This window comes from Sorex araneus, chromosome 5 (genome assembly GCF_027595985.1).
Source record: "Sorex araneus isolate mSorAra2 chromosome 5, mSorAra2.pri, whole genome shotgun sequence".
Taxonomy (NCBI): Eukaryota; Metazoa; Chordata; class Mammalia; order Eulipotyphla; family Soricidae; genus Sorex; species Sorex araneus.
In genome coordinates, this window is record NC_073306.1 from 127,578,734 (window position 1) to 127,600,965 (window position 22,232).

Genomic DNA, 22,232 nt, shown 5'->3' on the forward strand with positions numbered 1-22,232 from the left:
AAACCCTGCAGGAACCAGGGCAAGAGCGCAGTGGGGGCCCTCCCCGCTGTTCCAAACGTGCGAGCCGTATGCGTCAGGCCACTGAATAAAATATGTGCCGTCCTTCCCTTCTGACAAGCGTGCCTTTGTGTGACCTTGAGGGCCAGGCCCGGTTCCCAGTTAGACTCCCAACGGCAGGGGGCTGCACCTGCCGTGGGGGGCTCTCTGCACCCCCGTCCGCTCTCACCCCGGCACACACCTCTCTGGGTGCCCCTCCTGACGCCGTGACAGATCCAGACCCGGGAGGACCTAGGGAGGGGTCTGCAAGGGCCCTGAGCTCACTTGGGCCTGTCTGGTGAATTCTCGCCTTCGGATAGGACCCTGAAAGATTGGGCCTGGTGGGGGGGCATTCCTCCTGACCCCCCAGCGGAGAAGGGGGGGACAATGGGGCCCCTCCGCTTGGCAGTTCTGTGGGCCACTCACCACACGGCTCAGGGCTGAAGATCTTCAGAGGGGGGAGGGGGGTTCTCCTGGCACAGTGCTCGGGACCACTCCAGGGATGAACACAGAGCCCAGGGCTCCCGTGTGCAAAGCAAGTGCTCGGCCCCTTGCGCTGTGTCTCTAGCCCTGGATTGGGGGGACTGTGGCCCAGTACTGACCAAGTGCTTTTCCAAATCAACAGAGTCGCCAGCCCTGGAGGTGACATGCGCCCGAGGCCCTCCCCCGCTTCCTGCTCCCACAGTGCACCCCGATGTCGGGGTCTTGGCATCCGGGCACCTGGAGCAGCTCGAGGGCCCTGAGCCGCTGGAAGGCCAGAGACACACGGACCCGACCCCTAGTCCTGGCCCAGAGTGCGGCCACGGGCGACACTTCGACCTCGACCTTTCATGCCAGAGTAGGCCCCCTTCACTTTTTTTTTTTTTTTTAAATCTTAATTTCTTCTGAAGACGTAGACATCCCCCTCTGGAGAGAAATTACGGGTTCCGAGAGTTCTCGACAAAGAGCTTCCTTCCAGCAACGTGGAGCCGGCACTTTAAATTTGGTTCTTATTCACTGCCGGAGAGTATTAGAATGAAGATTACAAATTTAATAACGCGACACGGCGGGAATTGGCCCGGCCTCGGCTCCGGGAGGGTAATTGGTTCCTGCCCTCACGCTGCCTCCTCCAGGCTCCACCATCGCCGACCAGCCCCGACCCACGCCACCGCCCCGACACCAGCCGAGCACTGCGGTCTGCGGGAAGCGGCCGACCCGTAGGGGAGTGGGGCGGCCAGCCGAGGGAGCCAGCCCGGGGCCTCCCGCGCCCCCTGTGGCCAGAGTCTCTCGACTCTCCAGACCCCTGTGAACCAGCCCTGCTCCTCTCTGGGCTTCCCAAGCACCCCCTCTCCTCCCCACCGCAGAGCCCCCCCCTTTTTTTTTTCTTTTTGGGTCACACCTGGCGATGCTCAGGGGTTACTCCTGGCTCATACACTCAGGAATTACTCCTGGTGGTGTTCAGAGGACCCTATGGGATGCTGGGAATCGAACCCGGGTCGGCCGCATGCAAGGCAAACACCCTACCCGCTGTGCTATCACTCCAGCCCCCCGCAGTGCCTTTGCACAGCCACTGGGGCTTAAAGCACCCATAGGGCACCGGCGGGCACTCTCAGTGCAGACACGGACAACTGTCCTCTCGCTCACTCACAGCCCGCCCTGGGAGCCGAGTAATGAGGCTCAGGTTCTGATGGAGACGGCAAGGACTTGATTCCTTCCTCTGGGACCCTCGAGCTGTGTGGCCTGGGTCTCCTACTTGACCTCTCTGTGCGCGTTTCCTTGGCAACCCCACCAGGTGCGCCAAGAGTGCCTGCATGGAGGAGGAGTAGCTGAAGGGTTCCAAAGAATGAGCAAGAGATGAAGCTTCCGAAACGGACGTGGCCCTGGTGAATCACCGTCACCCCCGTCCACTAAGAGAAATGGCATCGTTCAGAGGCTCAGCAGTGACCGAGGGGCTCCGCACTACCAGCGGGCGGGGAGCGGCCAGACCCCCTGGGCTTGGGCCGCAACACGGCCACTCTCCAGGGGAAATCTGGGAAATGTGCAAACACGCACTGGGACGCAAGATTTCCCCGTGGCCCTGCCATGCAGATGAAATCAGAGTTAATGTTCCCAACTGTGTGCGGACGCTGGAGAGAAGTTGTGCAGAAGCGTGAGAGAGGAAAACGGAGGGGAGGAGGAGAAGAGGCAGAGGAGAGGAGGAAGGCAGGGTGGAGGACGGGAGGGCAGGGGAGAGGAGGGAGGGGAGCAGTGAAGAGGAAGGGGGGAGGAGGGGAAGGGAGGTGGAGGGGGAGTGGAGGGGAAGAGGGGAAGGCAGGGGAGGAGGGAGAGGAGGAAGGGAGAGGTGGAGAGGAGAAGGGAAATGAAGAGAGGAGAGGAAGGGGAAGGTGGGGAGGGGAGAAAAAAGAGGAGGGTGGAGGGAGGAAAGGGGACGAGAGGCACGTCACCGGGGGGTCCAGGGTTCCATCCCCCTCTTGAAATAACTCCCAGAGTAAGCTCAGTCCGAAGGTGCCCATCTCCCCCCCCCCCTCGCCCCACCCTCCTCTGGTCCCAGCCCCACCCCCACCCGCCATAGGTGAGTCTTTCCTGGCAGCCCACACTCGGCTGGTGCTCACCGCCGTGGTGATCCATCCACCAGGCGCGCCTGGGGTTAGCTCATGTCTAAGCCGCCCCCACGCCAGACTGGGAATTCGGTGAGGACCAGCCTGGGACTGTCTGGGGCCACCGCCCCGGGGGCAGGGTCCGTCTGTCAGCACCTCCAGGGGCGGGCCAGGAGGGAGACTGAGCCCGCTGCCCCTTGTCCTGGACCCCGTGGGCCCGAGCTCCCGGCCCCACTGTCCTGCTCGGCAGTGGCAGAGCGACCATGGCCAGACAGTGCCAGGCTGGAGAGAAGCCCAGAGGCCCCACGCCACGCGTGGCCGGGAGGAACGCGCAGCTCCCGGGCGGAGAGGGGGAGGTGAAGGCAGGGGAGGCGCTGGGAAACGTGCGGGCCCAGAGGGGGCCCAGAGGGAGAAGCCGGCTTGTACCTGGGAGTGGCCAGAGCCAGAAAGACGGGAAACAGGAACTCGGTAACCAAATGAGCCCACACCGACTTTCCTGCCCTCCCTGCCGTGTTCCATCTGAGTCTGGTCTCCAAACACGGCACACTGTGCCGCCAGCGTTGCCGCCCCCGGCCCTCGCCCTTCCAGGAGAGGCCAGCCAGCAGCCACTGCCTTTCCGCGCCGGCCCTGGGGTAGAACAACCCAGGTGCATGCTCTTCATGGGAATTCTTTTTTTTTTTCTTTTCTTTTTGGGTCACACCCAGCGATGCTCAGGGGTTCCTCCTGGCTCTGCACTCAGGAATCACTCCTGGCGGTGCTCAGGGGACCCTATGGGATGCTGGGACTCAAACCCGGATCGGCCACGTGCAAGGCAAGCACCCTACCCACTGTGCTATCGCTCCAGCCCCGGGAATTCTTTTTTTGAAGGAAAAGAAAACTGAATCCTGATCATGGGCAATTTTTAAAAAATAGAGTTTTAGTAGAACACAGCCTTGTTTATGGTTTTTTTTTGTTTTTTTGTTTTTGCTTTTTTTGGGTCACACCCGTGATGCACAGGGGTTACTCCTGGCTCTGCACTCAGGAATTACTCCTGGCGGTGCTTGGGGGACCATATGGGATGCCGGGGATCGAACCCAGGTCGGCCGCATGCAAGGCAAACGCCCTACCCGCTGTGCTATCGTTCCGGCCCCCAGAACACAGCCTTGCTATCACTCCCTGTAGCCCGTCGAGGCTATCCGTCACCCAGGCCCTAGCAGTCCCCGAGGACCACGCCGAGGCGAGAGCCAGACGAGCGCCCACCTTTCTTCAGATGCTTCTTCTCGGGCTTGCCTGAGACCTCATCACCTGCCAAAGGCCATGGCCGGTTGGGCCGCCTTCTCTCACCTCCCTCACTCCTTTCTCTCGGGACCTCAGGGAGCTGTCCAAGAACGCTGTGTGTGCAGACGACGCCTCTCTGGCTGGAGGCACCCACAAGATTCCACCAGGGTCAAGCTTTCCCGTGGGCAGCGGCAGCGGCGGTGGGGCAGGGGACCCTCTGCCGGCACCCAGCCCACCCCACGGAAGCTGGGCAGAGGCGGTCACTCTCTGCAGCCAGATGTCTCGGGGCCTCGAGGCCTGGTCCAGTCCTGGTGTTGGGCCCCGGGCGGATGAGTGATGTTTCTTAAGACATTTGCTGAGGAGCTAATTAATTCCCATTACAGGCCCCAATTAGTGACACATCCGCCCGCCCACTCCCCGGGGGACTCCAGGCCGCATTTCCCAGGGACACGGAGTGCTGGAAAGCCTGGCTGAGCGCTGCCAGCTCCCTGCCAAGGGGGCCCGGGGTGGCCGGCCCCGTCCACGCTGGCAGAGGCGAAGACCTGGGCCGGGAGGCCGGGAGGATCAAGGCCTATTCCGGGCCGGACTGAGGACACAGGGCCCCGCCACCCCCGCCGCCTTCCGGCAAAGGTGCACGGGCGACCTCAGAGAGACTCCTGGCTCGGAGGCTCAAAGCCAGTCCCGGACCCGCACTCTCTAGACAGCCCTTGGCAAACTCCTCTTCCCTCGGTGCTCGCCCCAGCCCGAGGGCCACCGTGACCAGCCCCACTTCCAGACAGGGCAACAGAGGCTCAGAGGGGCTCAGGAATCTGGCTGAGGTCTCGCGGGCAACAAAGGGCAGAGGCGGGACGTTATCCCAGGCCCCCTGGTCCGGAAGCCCGACTGATGTGGGCCCCGGGCTGCTGGGTGCACTTTGAGGACACTTACACCCGCAGGGCGAGGGCGCTGGCCCTGGGCCCAGCACCCCCAAAAGGGCTGCATGAGAATTTGATACCTGGGGGCGGGAGCGAGCGCTCAAAGGGCGGGAGCACTATGCCTGGCACAGTGGGGCCCCCTGAGCACCACGGGTGTGGCCCCGAGCACCAAACCCGTCAGGTCTGCACTTCCGGGAGGAATCCCAGGCCTGAGGATTCTCCCCCCTCAACAAAGAATTTGATCACTGGAAAGCAGAGAGAGAATGGGAGCCTCAAAGGCCACTATCAGGGCTCTGGGAGGTGGAACTGGGCAGCTGAGGAGGGAGGGAGGGAGGGAGGGAGGGAAGGAAGCTTCCGGGGAATCCTGGGGCGGCTGTTTATTGCTTTTAACCACGCAACTTAATATTGTCGGTTTATGTTATCATCAGTGACTGCAGCAGAAAAGGCTGTGGGCTTGTCTCTGGGAGGGCCAGGAGAAGTCGGAAGGAATGCTTTTCATCTCTGTGTGTGTGTGTGTGTGTGTGTGTGTGTGTGTGTGTGTGTGTGTGTTCTTGCATGCTTTAACCATGTTGTGCTAGGGGCCAGGAACCCAAGTCAAGTGAAGACCACGTGACAAGCACATAGGAGTCAGGGCTGCAGGACTGGGCAGTGACCCCAGGACAGTCTTTCCCCCTATTAAAATTAAAATGACCTAATCCAAATGATATTCTTCTGTGCGTGGGGTGGGGGTGGTGGGGGGGGGGCTGCCACACCTTGTGATGCTCAGGGGTTACTCCCGGCTTTGCACTCAGGAATCATTCCTGGCAGTGCTCGAGGGATCACATGGGATGCTGGGGATTGAACCCGGGTTAGCTACGTGCAAAGCAAACGCCCTCCCCGCTGTACTATCGCTCCGGCCCTCAAACAATATTCTTTTAAATATTAGTCCGTGGCTGGGACAATAGCACAGTGGGTAGGGCGTTCACCTTTGCACGCAGCCAACCCAGACCCAATCTCCCCCACCACACATGGTGCCCCAAGCACTGCCAGGAGTGAGCACTGAGTGCAGAGCCAGGAATGAGTGAGCCCTGAGCACTGCTGAGCGTGGCCCCCGAAACCAGACAGACAGACAGACAAATCAAGGCTCAGCTGGAGAGAATCCGGGGCTGGCAGGGAGGAGGAGATCTGACCGGATGTGGAGGGAGGCAGCCCCGGGACATGGGTTCTCTCCTTCATGGGCGAGCCCGGGTGACTGCGAGTCACACGCAACTGACCCTCACTGTGCTGATGGGGCCATGGAGCTCGGAGGGCCACAGGAGCTGGTGGCTGGGGTCCCCGAGACTCGATGGCCGCAGGGAGCTGTGTCCTGACCACACCAGGCAGGCAGCAAGCGCCCACCACTCCCCATCGCTCACCCAGGGGGTCCCCCATCATGGGCGGGCAGCCCTGCCCGCCAGTCCTCGCGGGGCAGGAGGGACTCTCCACCCTGCTGCCACAGGCAGAGGCCCCGAGCGGGCACGTACTGTCAAGAGCCAGCGGGACGTGGCAGACTCCAGCCCAGGGGTGGGGGTGCGTGTGGGGGGGTCCTTGCAGCACCCCATGTCTGTGTTCTCCTCCCTGAGAATATTTCCGTGTGGGACCATCCTGCCTGGGCCTTCCCGCACCTGCTTTTGTTTTCAGAGCCTCAGTTTTCTGGGGAATCGCTGCGTGACCTCTAGTTCCCCCACCGGCGACGGTAGCATCACCGCGGCCACTGGTAGCCGTCCCCAGCGTCTTGCCCCTTACGTGGACGACCCCTCTGCTTCCTTCCCCGCAGAGGCCTGTCCTCGGATGACCCTCCCGGCTGCTTTTCCCGGCCCAGGAGAGGGACCACATCCTGCTCCCGCTGGGGCAAGTGCTCGACCCGCGCCCTCCCGGCTCCCCAGAGCTGGAGTCCAGCAGCCCACGGAAGGCCACCGTGGCTGGTGGCGTTAGTCACATGGACCCATCCGTCTTTGGGACAGACGACTTCCCGAAGGATTGATGGGGACCTGCGCCTCAACCAACCCCAGGGCCAAGCAGGGCAGAGGCCCATGGGGTCAGAGGCCAATTTCCGATGATGGAAGCAGGAGCGCCCCAAAGACATCACCGTCCTGGGCCCTGGCACCGACGACATGGGGAACAGACCCACGTGCAGATGAATTCGCCGTTTCTTCCGCCTCCTCCTCCTCTCACCCGACGGCAGTTCCCCAGGCAGGGTCCCGGGAGCAGGAGCACCAATGCCAGGATCGCTAGCAACAGGCTCCCCAGGTTCCACCAGACCAGGTGACAAGCTCAGCCACCCAGCCCTGGGGAAGCCGTAGAGATGATTCTGACCCACTGACACCAAGAGTCAACAACATGTCAAGGTTGTGTGTTGGGGGTGGAGCACATGCTCTTCATGCATAAGGCCCTGGTTAGATTTCTGGTACCACACACACACACACACACACACACACACACACACACACACACACACATGCACACAAAAACTAAATTTATTTTTTAAATAAATTGGGGCTGGAGAGATAGAAGAGCAGGGAGGGTGCTTGCCTTGCACAAGTCCAACTGGGGTTCCGTCCCTGGCACCCCATCTGGTCTCCCAAGCAAGCCTGCCCGGAGTGATCCCTGAGTGCAGAGCCGGGAGTAAGCCCCATGAGTAAACACCAAGTGCAGCTCCCAAACCAAAAATAAATAATATGGGGGGGGGGGCTGGAGCAATAGCACAGCGGGGAGGGCGTTTGCCTTGTACACGGCTGACCCGGGTTCGATTCCCAGCATCCCATAAGGTCCCCCAAACACCACCAGGAGTCATTCCTGAGTGCATGAGCCAGGAGTAACCCCTGTGCATTGCCGGGTGTGACACAATAAATAAATGAATAAATAAATAAATAATAAAAATAAGCAGCAGCCATCACAGCTGCAGTGAGCGTGACCAACGGGCATCTCCTAGGTGCCCAGCGTTGGGTACGCGATCATCACACCTGTCCTTAGCACCCAGCAAACCTCCACTCTCCACAGCCAGGCTGGGCAGGGATGCCTGTGGACTGCCTCACTCCTGCCTGCCGAGAGCCCTGGGAAGAGCTCACAGTGGTTAGGCCCCAGCACAGATGAGGAAACAGCCCCGGACCACTGAAGCCTCCCCGCCCGAGGTCACCCCCCAGCAGACACGCCCGGCGTCTTTTCCGGCTCCACGGGCCCGAGATACTCGGCTGCAGGCAGGGGAGGCTTGAGGCCGAGAGACGGGCAGGAAGAGTGGGCAGGAGGGCATGGCCTGCCTCCACAGCAGCGTCCCGCCTTTCCGGGCAGAGCCGGGGGTCCAAGAATAGAGACAGACAGGACAGGCTCACAGCGATCTCTCACCGTGCGGGGCCTAAAGGAACTTGGTGGGGGGGGGGGGGAAGGCAAACGCCTGACAGCAACAGAAACACAGGGCAGGACAATGGGTCTTCAGTAGGCAGCCTGGCACCGGGGCGAGGGCGGGGGAAAGGGGAGGCTTAAATCGGGGAAGGGAACAGCAGGGCAATGAGGGCAATGGCGGGAGGGGGGGAAAGTGCCCACCACAGAGACGGGGTGGGGCAGGGGGGAACTGGGGACAGCGGTAGAGGGTGGCGGACCCTGGTGAAGGCCTTGGTGCCGGAACACTGTACGCCGGAAACTCAATCACGGGTATTTTTGTGACTTTGTGATTCACTACGAGGAGAGAGAGAGAGAAAGGGGGGGGGGTCTGGGAGGCATGAGTTCTTGGTCCCCTGGACTGCCCAGCTGGAGGCCTCTTCTCTTCCCTCTCTGGGCCTCAGTTTCCCCACCTAGCACTCCCTGTCATCCGCTACAACTCTTCTCAAACTCTTCCCCACGGTGCACCCTCTCCGGCCGTATTTCCTTTCTGTGGTCACCCCACCCTGCAGGCTGGCCTCCGAGCCTCCCCCTGCGCCTCTCCCGCTGATGTAACCTTCACCTGTGCCCTCCCCCCCTCAGGACTCAATCTGGCCAGGGGGCCCCTGACTGAGAAATGCTGGTCCACAAGACGACCGGCCCCTTGCTGATTCTCTGCCCTGCCGTCCACTCCAGCCGTCCGGCCCATCCTGACCCCTACACGCGCAGACGCACGCTGACCACTGGGCCCTTCTCTGCAGCTGCTGTTCCCTGTGCCTGGGTGGCCCTTCCCTCCCTCTCCCTCCCTTACCAGAACCGCCCATGGCTGGGCCCCTGTCCTTAGGCCTCGGCGGACCCCTCTCCCCTCGCCCTGCTTTCTTTGCATGGCACCGAACACAACCTGGAATGAGGCCTCAGTGCTCACCGTGTCCTGGCGAGCTCCTGCACCCCGGAGCATGACTCCCTGAGGGCAAAACCCGCGTGCCCCGGAACGCCGACAGGCCCCGGACCGCGCCGCTAACACTTGGGTGAACGAACAGCTCTCAGAGAAGGAGACCCAAGAGTGAGAGTCCAGCCCTCGGCTCTCCCACACGTGAGCCGAGTGAGCCTCCCCGCCTCTCCGGGGCCTCCTCCCTCCTGCCCTGCCCACGGGGGTGTGGACGAGACACTCGCCCAGAGTCCTTGCATGGCAGCCAGGCAGGCTGGCTGGTTCCGGCCAGAAGGGGGCAGCGGGCCAGGGTCCCTGCAAGCAGCTGGCCCCTCCCCTCCTCCACCTGCCGGTGTCCCTGCCCAGCCACGCAGCCATCGCACCCACTCCCCCGTCGCAGAAACTGTTAATGAAGTGCGCGCTGCTAAATGCAGTTACAATTACGGGGGCTAAGAATAAGGCGCTGACATCAGCCTCGTCAGTTTCCTCCCAGTGAATCAGAAGGGGAGGGGGGAGGAGGGAGAAAAGGGGAGGGGGGCGGCGCTCGGGAGCTGTCAAGTGGAAATAGCACAGCGTTAAATATAAGCCCGCGCTGGCCTACATCAGGCTGGAGAGGCAGGTGACGGCTCGGCCCCGGGGCCAGCGCAAACCACTGGCCTCTTCCAGGAGCCCCGGGAGCCTAGTGATGGGGCAGGAGCGGGGCGGGAAGGCACTCCAGCAGGCCAGGACATGCCACAGCCGGCGGCACCACCTGGAGGAATGCACGGTGGGCTGCTGCATGGACACCAGCACCACCACCACTGACCACACACACGCTGGGGTTTTGACGGCACAAGCCCAGCCCCACACCAAGCCCAGGGCTAAGACGGCCTTTTCCCACCCAGGACCTCCCTCCTCCCCTGCCGAGGGGCGTGTGTGGCCTCTGCGGCGACACACACCTGGCTTGGACGCCCCACGGTGTCACCCAAGAAAGTCGCTCGAGCCCCACCAAGGTGCCCAGCTTTTCCTCATCTGCAAAATGGGCGCACTGGCCACAGCAGCCGCCCCTTCTGGTTGCCATGGGAGCCAGTGAGCTCACGGCAAGCTCGGAGCCAAGCCAGCCTCTCCATCATTTTATTTTTACAGCCCCCGAGAGATGCGCAAGACAAGGATCATTAACCCTTTGGTACCAGGTACCGAAACTTGGTGCTCCGGACTTGCTCGAGGTCCCAGAGGCAAAGCGGCATCCAACCCAAGGGCATTGGGTTGGACTGGAGGGGGGGGTGTTAGGGGGGCAAGAGGAAACTCCAGAAACTCCAGTGCGGTCATTCCAGGCACCCGGAGGAGGGGACTGGAGGCCTGTCTGCGGGATGGCCAGGTTGCCCTGGAAAGGTGGGGACGCTCAAGAAATGCACCTTACGACAACTTCCTCTGCGAGGGAACATGCCAGCCTGTGCTCAGGGCTGACTCCCGGTGCAGGGGGGAGGGGGCCAGAGACAGCGCCGGGGATCGAACCTGGGACCACGGAGTCAAGCAACACCTTCCTATTTCTCCCCACCATACCATCTCTCTGGCCCCTGGCAATTTTTCCTCCCCCTTCCCCCGCCCCCCCCCCCAGCAATTCCTAAATGCTGAGGCCAGACAAGAAAGGCAGGAATGGAGGGAAAGGAGACAGGGTGGAGGTCAGCGGGCCCATCCGGGACCAGAGGCTTCTCGCTCCCTGCTCTCCACCCCTGCACCACCTTCCCTCAGCCTTCGGTTCGAACAGGCTCTGCCTCTGACACTGGGGGAGCAGGAGAATGGGTTGGGGGGGGCTGGGGAGGGGGTGGGTCAGCCGGTCCTCCTGGAAGGAGGCAGCTCAGGCAGACCAGACCAAACCAGCTGGGCCCTGGCAGCAGCAGACTCCACGAAAACTGCACTGATGTGGCAGCCTGGGGCTGGGGCAGAGGGGCTCCCCGAGGGGACGAGAACAGGCTGAAAACCCACTAAGGACATCAGAGTGGGTGTGCAGGTCCCCTGGGATGGGGGAAGGGAGCGTCCCCTCCGTGTACCCCCTTCCTCTGAGAGAGCTCGTCAGGATCAATGGGTACCTCAGGGAAACCTGAATAGGGACACAGTCGTGTGGATCTACACTGAGTCCCCCCCCCCGCCCGAGGCCAGCCCCCCATGGGAACTACGGGAATCATGGCTTAGGTCAGCCTCGGGGGGTTCTAAACAGAGGAGACCCAGCCCCCAGCTCACTTGGTGAGAACGAGGGGGAGGGGGGCGCAAGTGGCCGGCCCTGGGGGTGAAGGTGGCAACAGAGGATCCAAAACCTCTACCTCAAGTGGCCCGGGTCCCACAGAACCTGTGAAGCCCTGCCCCCACCCCCACCCCGTCCCGCACCCCACCCCCCTTTCTCCCAGGTCAGGGCTGAAGCGCTGTTCCCCCCATCTCACGAGGAGGGGGGGGTCTGCAGGACATTTTGTTTTCCAGAAAAAAAAAGCTCAGGTCAAATTTCAAGGACAAGAGTTAGCACTTCCTCAGGGAAAGAAAACTCTGCCGAATGGAGGAAAGTGCGTGTGGTGGGGGGGAGGCAGAATCCTGGGAAGGGTTGGTTGGGGGGGGGTCCTTCCAGGTGCCAGGGAGCCAGGGGAATCAGAGGTCTAATTCCCCTGCCAGGCTCTGTCTGGCGGGCTGCGGGCAACTGTGCCCCCACCTAAAAGTCCTTTAAACGGTCCTTTCCATTTCCTCACTGTCCAAAGGCAACGGGGGGAGGGGGGTGGGGGGACTGTGTCGTCCCCTCACCAGATTGGGCCTGAATGGAAGAGACCGTGGCCACGGAGGGCTTTCGAGCCGGAGAACATGGCCCAAACGGCAGCAGCGGCTGCGAGAAGGACCGGTAGCCGCCGGTGTTGCCATGGCAACTTCCTCCCTGCGCTGGCTGGAAGCATCCTATGGGCAAATGGGGGCTGGAGCTGGCGGCGCCGGCGGCTCCGCCCTTCTCCCGGGCGGGGACAGGACTGGACGCCCAAGCCACCCGGTCAGACCTAGGAACCCGGTTTTCAGCCCTAAATCCTGACGTAACGAACCGCCCCCTTGGCATTTGCTCGAAACCAGAGGTGCCTCTGCACCCCAGTAGTGCCCAAGGCAGATCTGGGGCTCGAAATACGATGCCAATAAACTGTTAGGCGCAGGGAAATGGGCGCTGGATTACTCTCCACGCTCCTGTTTAACATCCAGCCCCCTCCCCCACGCTTGCTAACTGCCCCTATTTAAACCCCTTCTGAGGAAGGTCCAACTCTCCCATAATAGCTCTATCAATACACTAAAATTAGCTTGTAAAATTGATAAAAGCCAACATTTGGGGAACCAAGCTCTCTCCCTCCCCATGGATCTCTTCAGGCTCCAAAACAGTTCCCCGTGGTCATCAGTAACAGCCACAGGGGGCTGAGAGCCCGCAGAGTGGCCGGCACGCTGACCCCTCTGCCTAACACCCCCAGCAGGTCCCTGAAAAGCCAGGATACTCCTGTCAGGGGGCTCGAGCTCAAACCCGACTCGAGTTCACTTCGCCGGTGACCTTGAGCTCCCTACGTGGCTCAGTTTTTTTCACCTGAAAATGGGGGGTGTGTTTAAAGGATGTCAATTTCACAGCGCCTCTGAATTCCTGGTGGCAAGAATTCAGATTCTGTCCTTCAAGTGGCTACGGGGCTGCTGAGCCAAAAAGGTCGACGTGTTTTCAGCGCTGGCCCTCCTAAGGTCCATGCGACTGTTTCCTTCCTCAAACAGAGGAGAACACGCAGGTCAAGTGTCTAACTCCCTCACGCACGCCCTGTTCCTCCCCAGGAGGACAGAGAAGCACCGAGGCTGGGGGACAGGGCAGTGGGGGGGAGGGGGACACCTCTCGAAAGTGCCGGCAGCCTTGAGAAAAGGGGCAGAAGCAATGGAAGGAAGGAGTCCAGGGTGCGAGCGGGAGACGGATTCTAGGAATCTGCAGGAGCCGCCATGCCGAGCCCCCCCACCCCCGCTGGGTAGAGAGGCAGAGAAGGAGGGGGGCTCCCAGCCCACCCAGGAGGGTCCCAGCCTCCTAGGCGCAAGGCAGGAAAGTGTTCTGGCCCAGTTAAGGTTCTTGCAGTCGGCTCCTCCTCAACCCGTTTCTCCATAACCTGAGTGAACGGTAGCATGTGAGCCCTCGAAATGGCTCTGGCTCAGACTGGTTGATTTGGGGGAAAAAAAAAAGAAAGATGCGCTGGACCAGAGTGAAAAGCAGCAACAACGTTGGGGAGGGGAGCAGGGTCTGAGAGGAGCCAGAAGCCCCTGGGAAAGGCCTTTCTGAGCGGGAGCCACGGGAGAGGGAGGCCAGGAGCCGACAGGAGTGGCCGAGCCACTCGGTTACCAAGGCGCTCGGTCCGGGATGGAGAGCCATTCAGGCTGCTCTTAGAAATCAGTTCCGCGTGGGGCGGCCGGGGAAGGACGGGTCCAAGAGGCTTTCTGAAAGGAGGAAATGAACCAGAGATACTGAGCACTGGGGCAGCACTCCCTGCTGCTGATGCTACTCCACTAGCTTTCTGGAAGTGAAACTGGACTTCCTGCAGCCCCTCCCCAACTTCAAGGCCGCTTCTAGAAGAGCAGACATCTGCCAGACAAGGTCCGGGCTGCCAGCCGCCCTGGGTGGGGGTGGGGCTGGGTGCACCTTACCTGGGAACCAGTTTTGCACAGTGAGGCCAAGCTTTGGGGGGCGGGGGGTTGGGAAAGAAATTCTCTTTCAAAGAAAGGGCTCCTGACTTACTGGAAAGAGAACCGGAAGCGTTGCTTCTCACCAGCTCTGTGCCCGCCTCACTGGGTGACCTTGGGTTACACACACACGCACACTCGCACACACAGAGACACACACTGGTGTGTGTGTGTCCAGATGCACACGCACAGGCACTCCCCCTCAGACACTCTCACCCGTATGGGGGCCAAGCAGTGGTTTCTGCCTTTCTTCCCAGGGAAAGACAGAAGACCATGAAGGAAGCTCCTGGGAAAACACACCGGGTGGACCTTGAGGAAAAGCTCTGGTATGGGGGCTGGGGCGATAGCACAGAGGGGAGGGCGTCTGCCTTGCACGCAGCTGACCCGGGTTCAATTCCCAGCATCCCATAGGGTCCCCTGAGCACCGCCAGGAGTAATTCCTGAGTGCAGAGCCAGGAGTAACCCCTGTGCATTGCCAGGTGTGACCCAAAAAGGAAAAAAAAAAAGCACATTAAAAAAAAAAAGCTCTGGGGGCTGGAGTGATAGCATAGCGGGTAGGGCGTTTGCCTTGCACGCGGCCGACCCGGGTTCAAATCCCAGCATCCCATATGGTCCCCTGAGCACCGCCAGGAGTAATTCCTGAGTGCAGAGCCAGGAGTAACCCCTGTGCATCGCCAGGTGTGACCCAAAAACCAAAAAAAAAAAAAAAAAAAAAAAAAAAAAAAAAAAGCTCTGGTATGACATGAAGTTACCCTGAAGGAGGCCTGGTCCACCTCACAAGAGCGGCCAAAGCCAGTGACCCGAGCTCCATCGCCTGCCCCGTGTCTCCTCTGGGCTTCTGCCCAGCCCCAGGAGACCCAAGGGGCCTGTTGCATCAGAGGAGGGGCGGGGCAGAGCTCCCTTTGGCCGGTGGGCTCCCTCCCCAGACCCCCCTGCCAGTCTGGCTTCCTCCCGCTTGCTCCAGTGTCCTCACTTGCTTGAGAGTAATCCCCGCCCTCGCCTTGTCGAAGGTCAACGTTTCTCATCTGGGGGTGTAGGAATCCTTGTGGGGCCCCAGGATCTTCCAAGAGGGTCCCAAACGAAAATCGCAGCAGCGGGGAGACCACAGCATAAGACTGGGGGCCACTGGTCGGGCGGGGGCCACAGGAAGTTAGGAAGGTCAGGAGGAGACCACTGTGGGATGAAGGCTGAGAAACGCCAGCTCGGAAACTACAACCTCCCACCCCACCCCCCCAACACACACAGTTACTTCCATTTTTTTCACCATATAATCATCACAGATTTCATCCTCTCCTTTCCCTCCCCAAAATAAACTGGTGTGGAACCATTAAAGTTTTTTTTTCTTAAATTGTGCCAGCATTACCTAAAAATCATGTATTATTAAACTATCTTTGATGCAACATTAGGATTCACAGGATATTTATGAATATATTAAACACAGGAAGTGCACTGTGCAGTGGAATTCGGCGTAAGCCTCGGTGGATTACTAATTTTTTCCTGTAAAATGGCTCTGCGGGAGCGATTTAGCCCAGCCCGGGCTCCAGCCGAGGCAGGAATCTGCCAGTTACCCTCTGGGGGAGCCTCCACCTGCTCTGCTGCCCCCTGCACCCCTCACCCACTGGGTTATCAGCTCGGGGCCCCTCAGACAAGACACTGTGGGCAAGAAGTGCAGACCGGCTCCATGTGCACCGTGCAACTTGTAGACCAGATGTTAGGGTGCTGCATACGTGTGGTTCCTGGAGCCCCCTCACATTCGCACCAGGTGCTCAAAAAAAAGGACCATTTCGCCCCTCCCTACCATCTACTCGCATCTACCCCCTCCCCGAATCCCAACCCTCCCGGGCTTCCGGTGGCGGGTTCCCAGGCCCCTTTAACTCCATCCTCTCGGCCACCCCAGCCCTGTGCCTGGGCGCCGTCATCCCATTTTCCAGGTGGAGAAACGGAGGGCCGGCGCCAGCACGGCCGGCCCAAGGTCACCCGGCGCCAAGTCCAGGGGCAGAGCGCCCCTACTCGCCACCCCCCGCCTGGAACTCGGGCGCGGCGGCCCCCCTCCCACCCGGGCCCCCGGAGCCGCCCGCACCTGTTGGCCGATCCGCAGCCCCTGGGGGCCCCCTCGGGTTCTCTCGGCCGGGTCAGGACCCCGAAGCAGCAGCGCCCCCTACCCGCCCCTCGGGCTCGGGCTGGAGGACCACGGGCGGGGACCGGCCCCCGGGGAGGGACCGGCCCCCCGGGGAGGAATAGGCCCCCACAGAAGGAACCTGCCCCCGGGGAGGGATCGGCCCCCCGAGAAGGAATCGCCCGCCCCCCGGGAAGGGATCGGCCCCAGGGGAGGGATCGGTCCCCCGGGGAAGGGATCGGCCCCCCAGAAGGCACCGGCCCCCCCGGAAGGGATCGGCCCCCGGGAGGGAATCGGCCCCCGGGGAGGGATCGGCCCCCCGAGGAGGGATCGGCCCCCCGGGAAGGGATCGGCCCCCGGGAAGGGACAGGCCCCCCCGGGGAGGGATCGGCCCCCGGGAAGGGATCGGCCCCCGGGAAGGGATCGGCCCCCGGGGAGGGCGGCGCGCGGGGCTCTCGGGAAGGGGCGCAGGTGCAGCCTCGGGGAGGACGCGAGAGGACAGGCCGGCGGCGCCCCCCTCCCCGACCCCGACCCGGCGGCCGCCGCGGGGTCCGGGTCCGGGCGCCCCTGCGCGCAGCCCAGACAGACAAAGCGGCGCGGGCCGGCGCGCGAGCCCCGGCGCGGGCGGGGGTCCCCGGGGCGCCCGGCTCACCCGCGTCCTCGTCGTCGAAGGAGTTCATGCAGGGGAAGTAGATGGCGAGCGCCTCGAAGGAGGCGGACAGGCTGAGGCGGCTCTGCGAGCGCTCCATGCCCGCGCCCGCGCCCGGCGTGTCGGCCGCGGCGGCGGCGGCGGCGGGCGGCTTGGGCAGCTTGGCCGCCCCATTCTTCACGCGGAGTACGGCGCGCGGCGTGGTGGCGGCGGCCCGGGGCCGGGCCGGGGCTCGGCGGGGCGGCGGGGGAGCGGCGGCGGCGGCGGGGACGCGGGGACAGCGACAGCGGCGGCGGCGGCGGCGGTGGCGGTGGCGGCGGTGGCGGCGGCGCAGCGCGCTCTGGCCCGCGGCGCCCCCCAGCCGGCCGCGCGGGGCGGGTCCGAGCCGCCGCAGCAGCCAATGGGCGTCTCGGGGGGCGGGGCTTCCCGAGCGAGGCCCGCCCCGCCCCGCCCGCAGGTGTGCGCCCCGCCCCGCCCCCACCGCACCGGCAGCCCAGGGACCCCTCAGCGCTCTGGTCCGCAGCGCGCGCCGAGACCCCCGCAGAGTCTCGCGGGCGCTCCGCCCAGAGACTCGCCCCCCTGAAGGCACTTGTAAAACCAATCCCCCGACCCCAGGCTTCTGACGGCCCCCACAGACCCCTCAGGGACCCCCCCCCCAACAAACACCGGGAAGATGCAGGCACACACCCAGACTCACGGCCTGAGACCCCTTTGGCCACTGGGGGAAGCCCTCGGGAAGACACCCTCAGACCCTACACAGCCCCCAGAGCAGTCTGGACAGACACGCGAGGTCTCACGCACCACCCCCTCTCTCTCTCCGCTCTCTCTCTCTCTCTCTCTCTCTCTCTCTCTCTCTCTCTCTCTCTCTCTGTCTCTCACACACACACACACACACACACACACACTTCAATGATATGTGCTCTCACAGGGAAACCCCAGGTGGCCCCTCTCAACCAGAGTCACACACAGTCACACTCTTGGACACGCACAGCCACCCTCAGACTCTGAGACACTCAGCTGTGACACTGCCACACGGACGACATCAGCTGCCATGACAGGAATATTCTGAGCCACAGGCTCCCTCAGACTCACACACCGACCCTGACACACACCCTCCAAGCTCCCACAGACTCGCCCATACACACACACACACACACACACACACACACACACACACACACACACACACACACACACACTGGCCCAGGTGGGACCCAAGTGCCATCAGAAACCTGCTCTCTATTCCCTATCCCTGACCAACCTGGGGTCTCCCAGCAGAGGATACCACAGGGGCAGCCTGTGGGAGGAGGGTGGTGGGAACTCAGAGTTTTGACCCCATTTGCAGCTTTGTCTGTCCACAGGACCTCAGACAAACTCCCTTACCTCAGTGACCTGGTCCCTCCTCAGGACCCTGGGAACAGCAGCCCTCCACTGAGACGGGTGTAGGGACTGGTAAGAGGGCCTGTGTTCGTGTTGGCGTTGCTGGATAAGAAGATGGTCACAGAAACAACACTCATTTATCACTTAGTGACTAGAAAAGCAAGTCAGAGACAGCTATTCCTCTTCCTGCACCCTCCGTGGCACCAGCTCTCTGTGGAGCAGGGTTCCAGACCTCGCAAAGCCTCGCTCTTCCATAGCTTCTCCCTCTCACGCCTTCCCGCCACGCCCGGCTCTCTTGGCCCCAGACCAGCCTTCTAGGCCCCCTCTCTGAAACACTGTTTCCTCCACAGAACCCTCTGGTTACCTCTTGGAGGCGACAGTTTCAACGGTCACTTCCTCAGTCTTGACTCCCCACCCTCTAGGAGCAACAAAGGGCTAAAAGGAGAGTACAGAGGGTAGTATATTGCCTTGCGTTGCAAAACCAGTATTGCCTTGCACCCAGCTGACCCGGGTTCAATCCCCGGCATCCCATATGGTCTCCCGAGCACCGCCAGGAGTAACTCCTGAGTTCCTGAGTGCAGAGCCAGGAATAACACCTGAGCACCACCGGGTGTGGCCCATCAAAATAAAAAAATAGAAGCAGTGCACCCCGTTCCCAAAATGCCAGCACCCTCTTTAGTTTCCTCCCTCCTTAGCTACCTCACCGTCCATCACCTAGGTATATTCTGCATCTTTTGCTCTTATTTGCTGTGATCTCACTCTGCCTCTGTCCAGAGCTTAGCCGAGTGCTGGTGAAGGCAGCCCATAGAAATCCCTGTTGGTGGATGCTCCTGCTAGCACCCCACAATTCACAGAAGGAACCGGGCTCCGAAGAAGCGCCTACCTATCTCAAGGTCATGGTCAGTGGGAAATGATCATGGGTTCTGGGACCAAGCACAAGTTCAAAGTCACTGCTATGGGGTTCTTGTTGGGTTTTAAGAACTAGTTGGGTGATGGGGAACGGCCTGAGTGGTGGATGGGGAAGGAAGCGCCATTCCTGGAGAGAAAGGATGAGGAGCCAGGCGCCAACTTCTGACTTTGACTTTCCAGCACAGTGAAGTGGGGGATCCAAAGGGCTAGCCAGCTGGTGAGTGGGATTGGAGCCCACATTTGTTTAGTTGCTTGTTTTTGCCTTATCTAGCAGTGCTCAGGGGCCACTCTACACTCTGCACTTGGGAATTCTTCCAGAAGTGCTTCAGACACTGGGAGACGCCAGGGTTCAAGCCCTGGTCTTGGAGCCCAAGTAGTGGGTCCCAAGAGGGTTTAAGTGCCAGTTCTTATTTTTAACTGTGTGAGCTTGGACTAGACTGTCAGAATTTTTATCCCAAATGCGTATAGTTCATACTCACTTTGCCAAGTCCTGCTGACTGTTAGATGTGTGTGCGGTGCCTGGCATATAGCAGACACTTATAGATGCGCTCGTGGCATTTAAGTCCTGCGTGCCCGCTCTGTGAGTCCTTGTACCAGCTCTCAGAACAAGGACGAGGAAAACAGACGAGGTCCCTGACCTCTCGGGGCTTGGAGTCTGGCCCCAATAAAGAATGATGCTGCTCATTATTTCACTACAACATTAGATGACATTTTTATTATGATCCTTCTAATTACAAGTGTGATAAGTGTCATCAAAGACAGTGAATGTCTGTGCAATGTGTGAAAGAGCGAGGGGGCCATCTCACCCAGCCGTGGGGATCTGGAAGGACTTGCCAGAGAAAGTGTCATTTAAGCTGCAAGTGGCACCTATCCTGGCACTGTTCTTGGCCCTAAGGATAGATCTGTAAATAAATTCAATTTACTGTGTTCACATTGGCATTTAAAAATAATCTTAAGAAAGGGGGGGTATAAAGGATTGCCTTCCTCTTCCTGTCACATGGTGGTGGTGGTTTGGGGGTCTATTTGTTTGGGGGGGTTGTTGTTTTTTTTCTTTTTGGGTCACACCTGGTGATGCTCAGGGGTTACTGCTGGCTCTGAACTCAGGAACTACCCCTGGCGGTGCTCAGGGGACCCTATGGGATGCTGGGAATCGAACCCGGGTCGGCCGCATGCAAGGCAAACGCCCTACCCGCCATGCTATCACTCCAGCCCCTTTGTTGGGTGTTTGTTTGTTATGGTTTGGGGTACCTAGCAATGCTCAGAAGTTACTCCTTTGCTCTGCACTCAGGAATTACTCCTGGTGAGTGCTCAAGGGACCATTTGGGATGCCGGAGATCGAACCCAGGTCAGCCATATGCAAGGTAAGTGCCTTACTCTCACCCCAGCCCCAGGAACCAATTGTTTCTAACATGGGCACAGTGGGTCTGGCGAGTGGCATTGGCAGAGCACCTGCCTTGCGCGTGTGAGGAACTTGATCAGATCCCAGACGCCTCATGCTCCACTCCCAGGTACGGTCCCCAAGCAACATAGCAACAGGCATAGGGAAAAGGCCACAGGAAAGACCAAGGACATAGAGAAATAATTCCCACGAGAGTGGAGAAGTAAGAGGGAAGGGGTGGCAGACTAAGGGTCTAGGACCTGGGAAGAAGGGGAGCAAAAGGGCAGAGCCTGAGCGAGTTGAGAAAAAGCTTGAACAGAATTGGGAGACCGTGGGCCAGTCAGGATAGGAAATAAAAGCAGGGACAGAAGCCCAGCTGAACTTTGGCTCTTGGAGAGCAAAAAGCGCTCCTGGGGATCCCCATCCCTCTTTACACATCTCCTACTAAGCTGAAGCACTGAGGGAAGAGCCCCAACAATTTGCATGTGATGTAGGTACTTGGGACTGGAGCGATAGCACAGCGGGTAGGGCGTTTGCCTTGTACTCGGCCAATCTGCGTTCGATTCCTCCGTCCCTCTCGGAGATTCTGGCAAGCTATCGAGAGTATCCCACCCGCACAGCAGAGCCTGGCAAGCTACACATGGCATATTAAGTATGCCAAAAACAGTAACAACTGGGGCTAGAGTGATAGCAGAGCGGGTAGGGCGTTTGCCTTGCACACAGCCGACCTGGGTTCGATTCCCAGCATCCCATATGGTCCCCCAGCACCACCAGGAGTAATTCCTGAGTGCAGAGCCAGGAATAACCCCTGTGCATCGCTGGGTGTGACCCGAAAAGCAAAAAAAAAAAAAAAACAGTAACAACAAGTCTCACAATGGAGATGTTACTGGTGCCCAGTAGAGCAAATCGATGAACAGCGGGATAACAGTGGGATAATGCTATACAGCAGGTATTTGGCTCCCACTTAAAGGGGCTGAGAAGTAGCTGGGAATAAAGAGAAAGATTGAATTTGTCTGTGTTCTGTCTGTGTTGCTGCCCTTGCTGCTGATGCTGGTGTGTGTGTGTGTGTGTGTGTGTGTGTTGTGTGATCTTTGTATGTGTATATTACTGAATCATTGGACATTTCTGCGTGTGTGTCCTTGACTGTGAATGACCTTACCTCCGAACACGCTACTGTGAGGTGCTCGTGTGCAGAGACTAACTGAGCTTGACATGCAGCTCGCATCCTGGCCTTTGTGGGGACCGGTGTGTGAGAGACGGGCCGACTTGAAAAGCCACAATTGAGCTGGTGTCTATTCACCGCTCAGCAGCCTGTGTCCCGAGACTGCCTTTGCTTCAGTGGGGAGGAGCTGGGTCTCCTGGTGTTCCCGGGCTCCTTCTCTGTGGCTGCCGTAGCCTTTCCGTGTGAGGGCATCTGTGTGTACATGCTGTGGAACTGGGTCGTGAGTATTTCTGTGACAATGTAGGGTTTGGGTTCTTGTCCACGTGTGTCCTTCCCCCGTATCAGCAGGGCTCTGCCCTTGCCTGTGTGTGGATGCCATGATGTGGGAATCTGTCTGTGTAGACTGGGACTACATATTTCCTTGGATTAATCGCTGGCCTTTAAGTGGCTACTACACGCCTCAGCGCTGATAGGAGATTGAGATAAATATATCTTTAACTCCAAAGTCCCTAGCCAACAGGCTAGCCATTAATTTATTCTTCCACCCATCCGTCTCCATTGCTCTGACATTTAGTAGTTATGTAGTTATCACTCCTGGGAAAGCTATTCGATATATCTGTCGCTCAGTCATCTCGTGCACAGAGGGGGGTGATACAGTCCCAGCTGGTTAAGAGCTGAGAGCGCGGAACCAAGTGACACGTTGCCTATTAGCATTTTGGGTCCGAGCTATAGTAAAGAGGGCAGGGAGTCAAAGGGAGAGAGAAAGAGGGAAATTGTCTGCCATAGAGGCAGAGGGTGGGATGGAATGGGGGGGGAATACCGGGAACATTGGTGGTGGAAAATGAACACTGGTGGAGGGATGA

General features: G+C 60.1%; 1 protein-coding gene across 1 annotated transcript in view; it reads right to left on the reverse strand.

Annotated features, from left to right (window-relative positions):
• The window catches only part of RIMS4 (regulating synaptic membrane exocytosis 4), a 59,975-nt gene extending 43,180 nt beyond the window's left edge, over window positions 1-16,795 (reverse strand). The window contains exon 1 of the mRNA XM_055138256.1: window positions 16,544-16,795. Coding sequence (XP_054994231.1) covers window positions 16,544-16,640 — 97 coding nt within the window. The 5' untranslated portion in view covers window positions 16,641-16,795. The remainder of the gene's footprint in view (window positions 1-16,543) is intronic.
• Window positions 16,796-22,232: the final 5,437 nt, after the last annotated feature.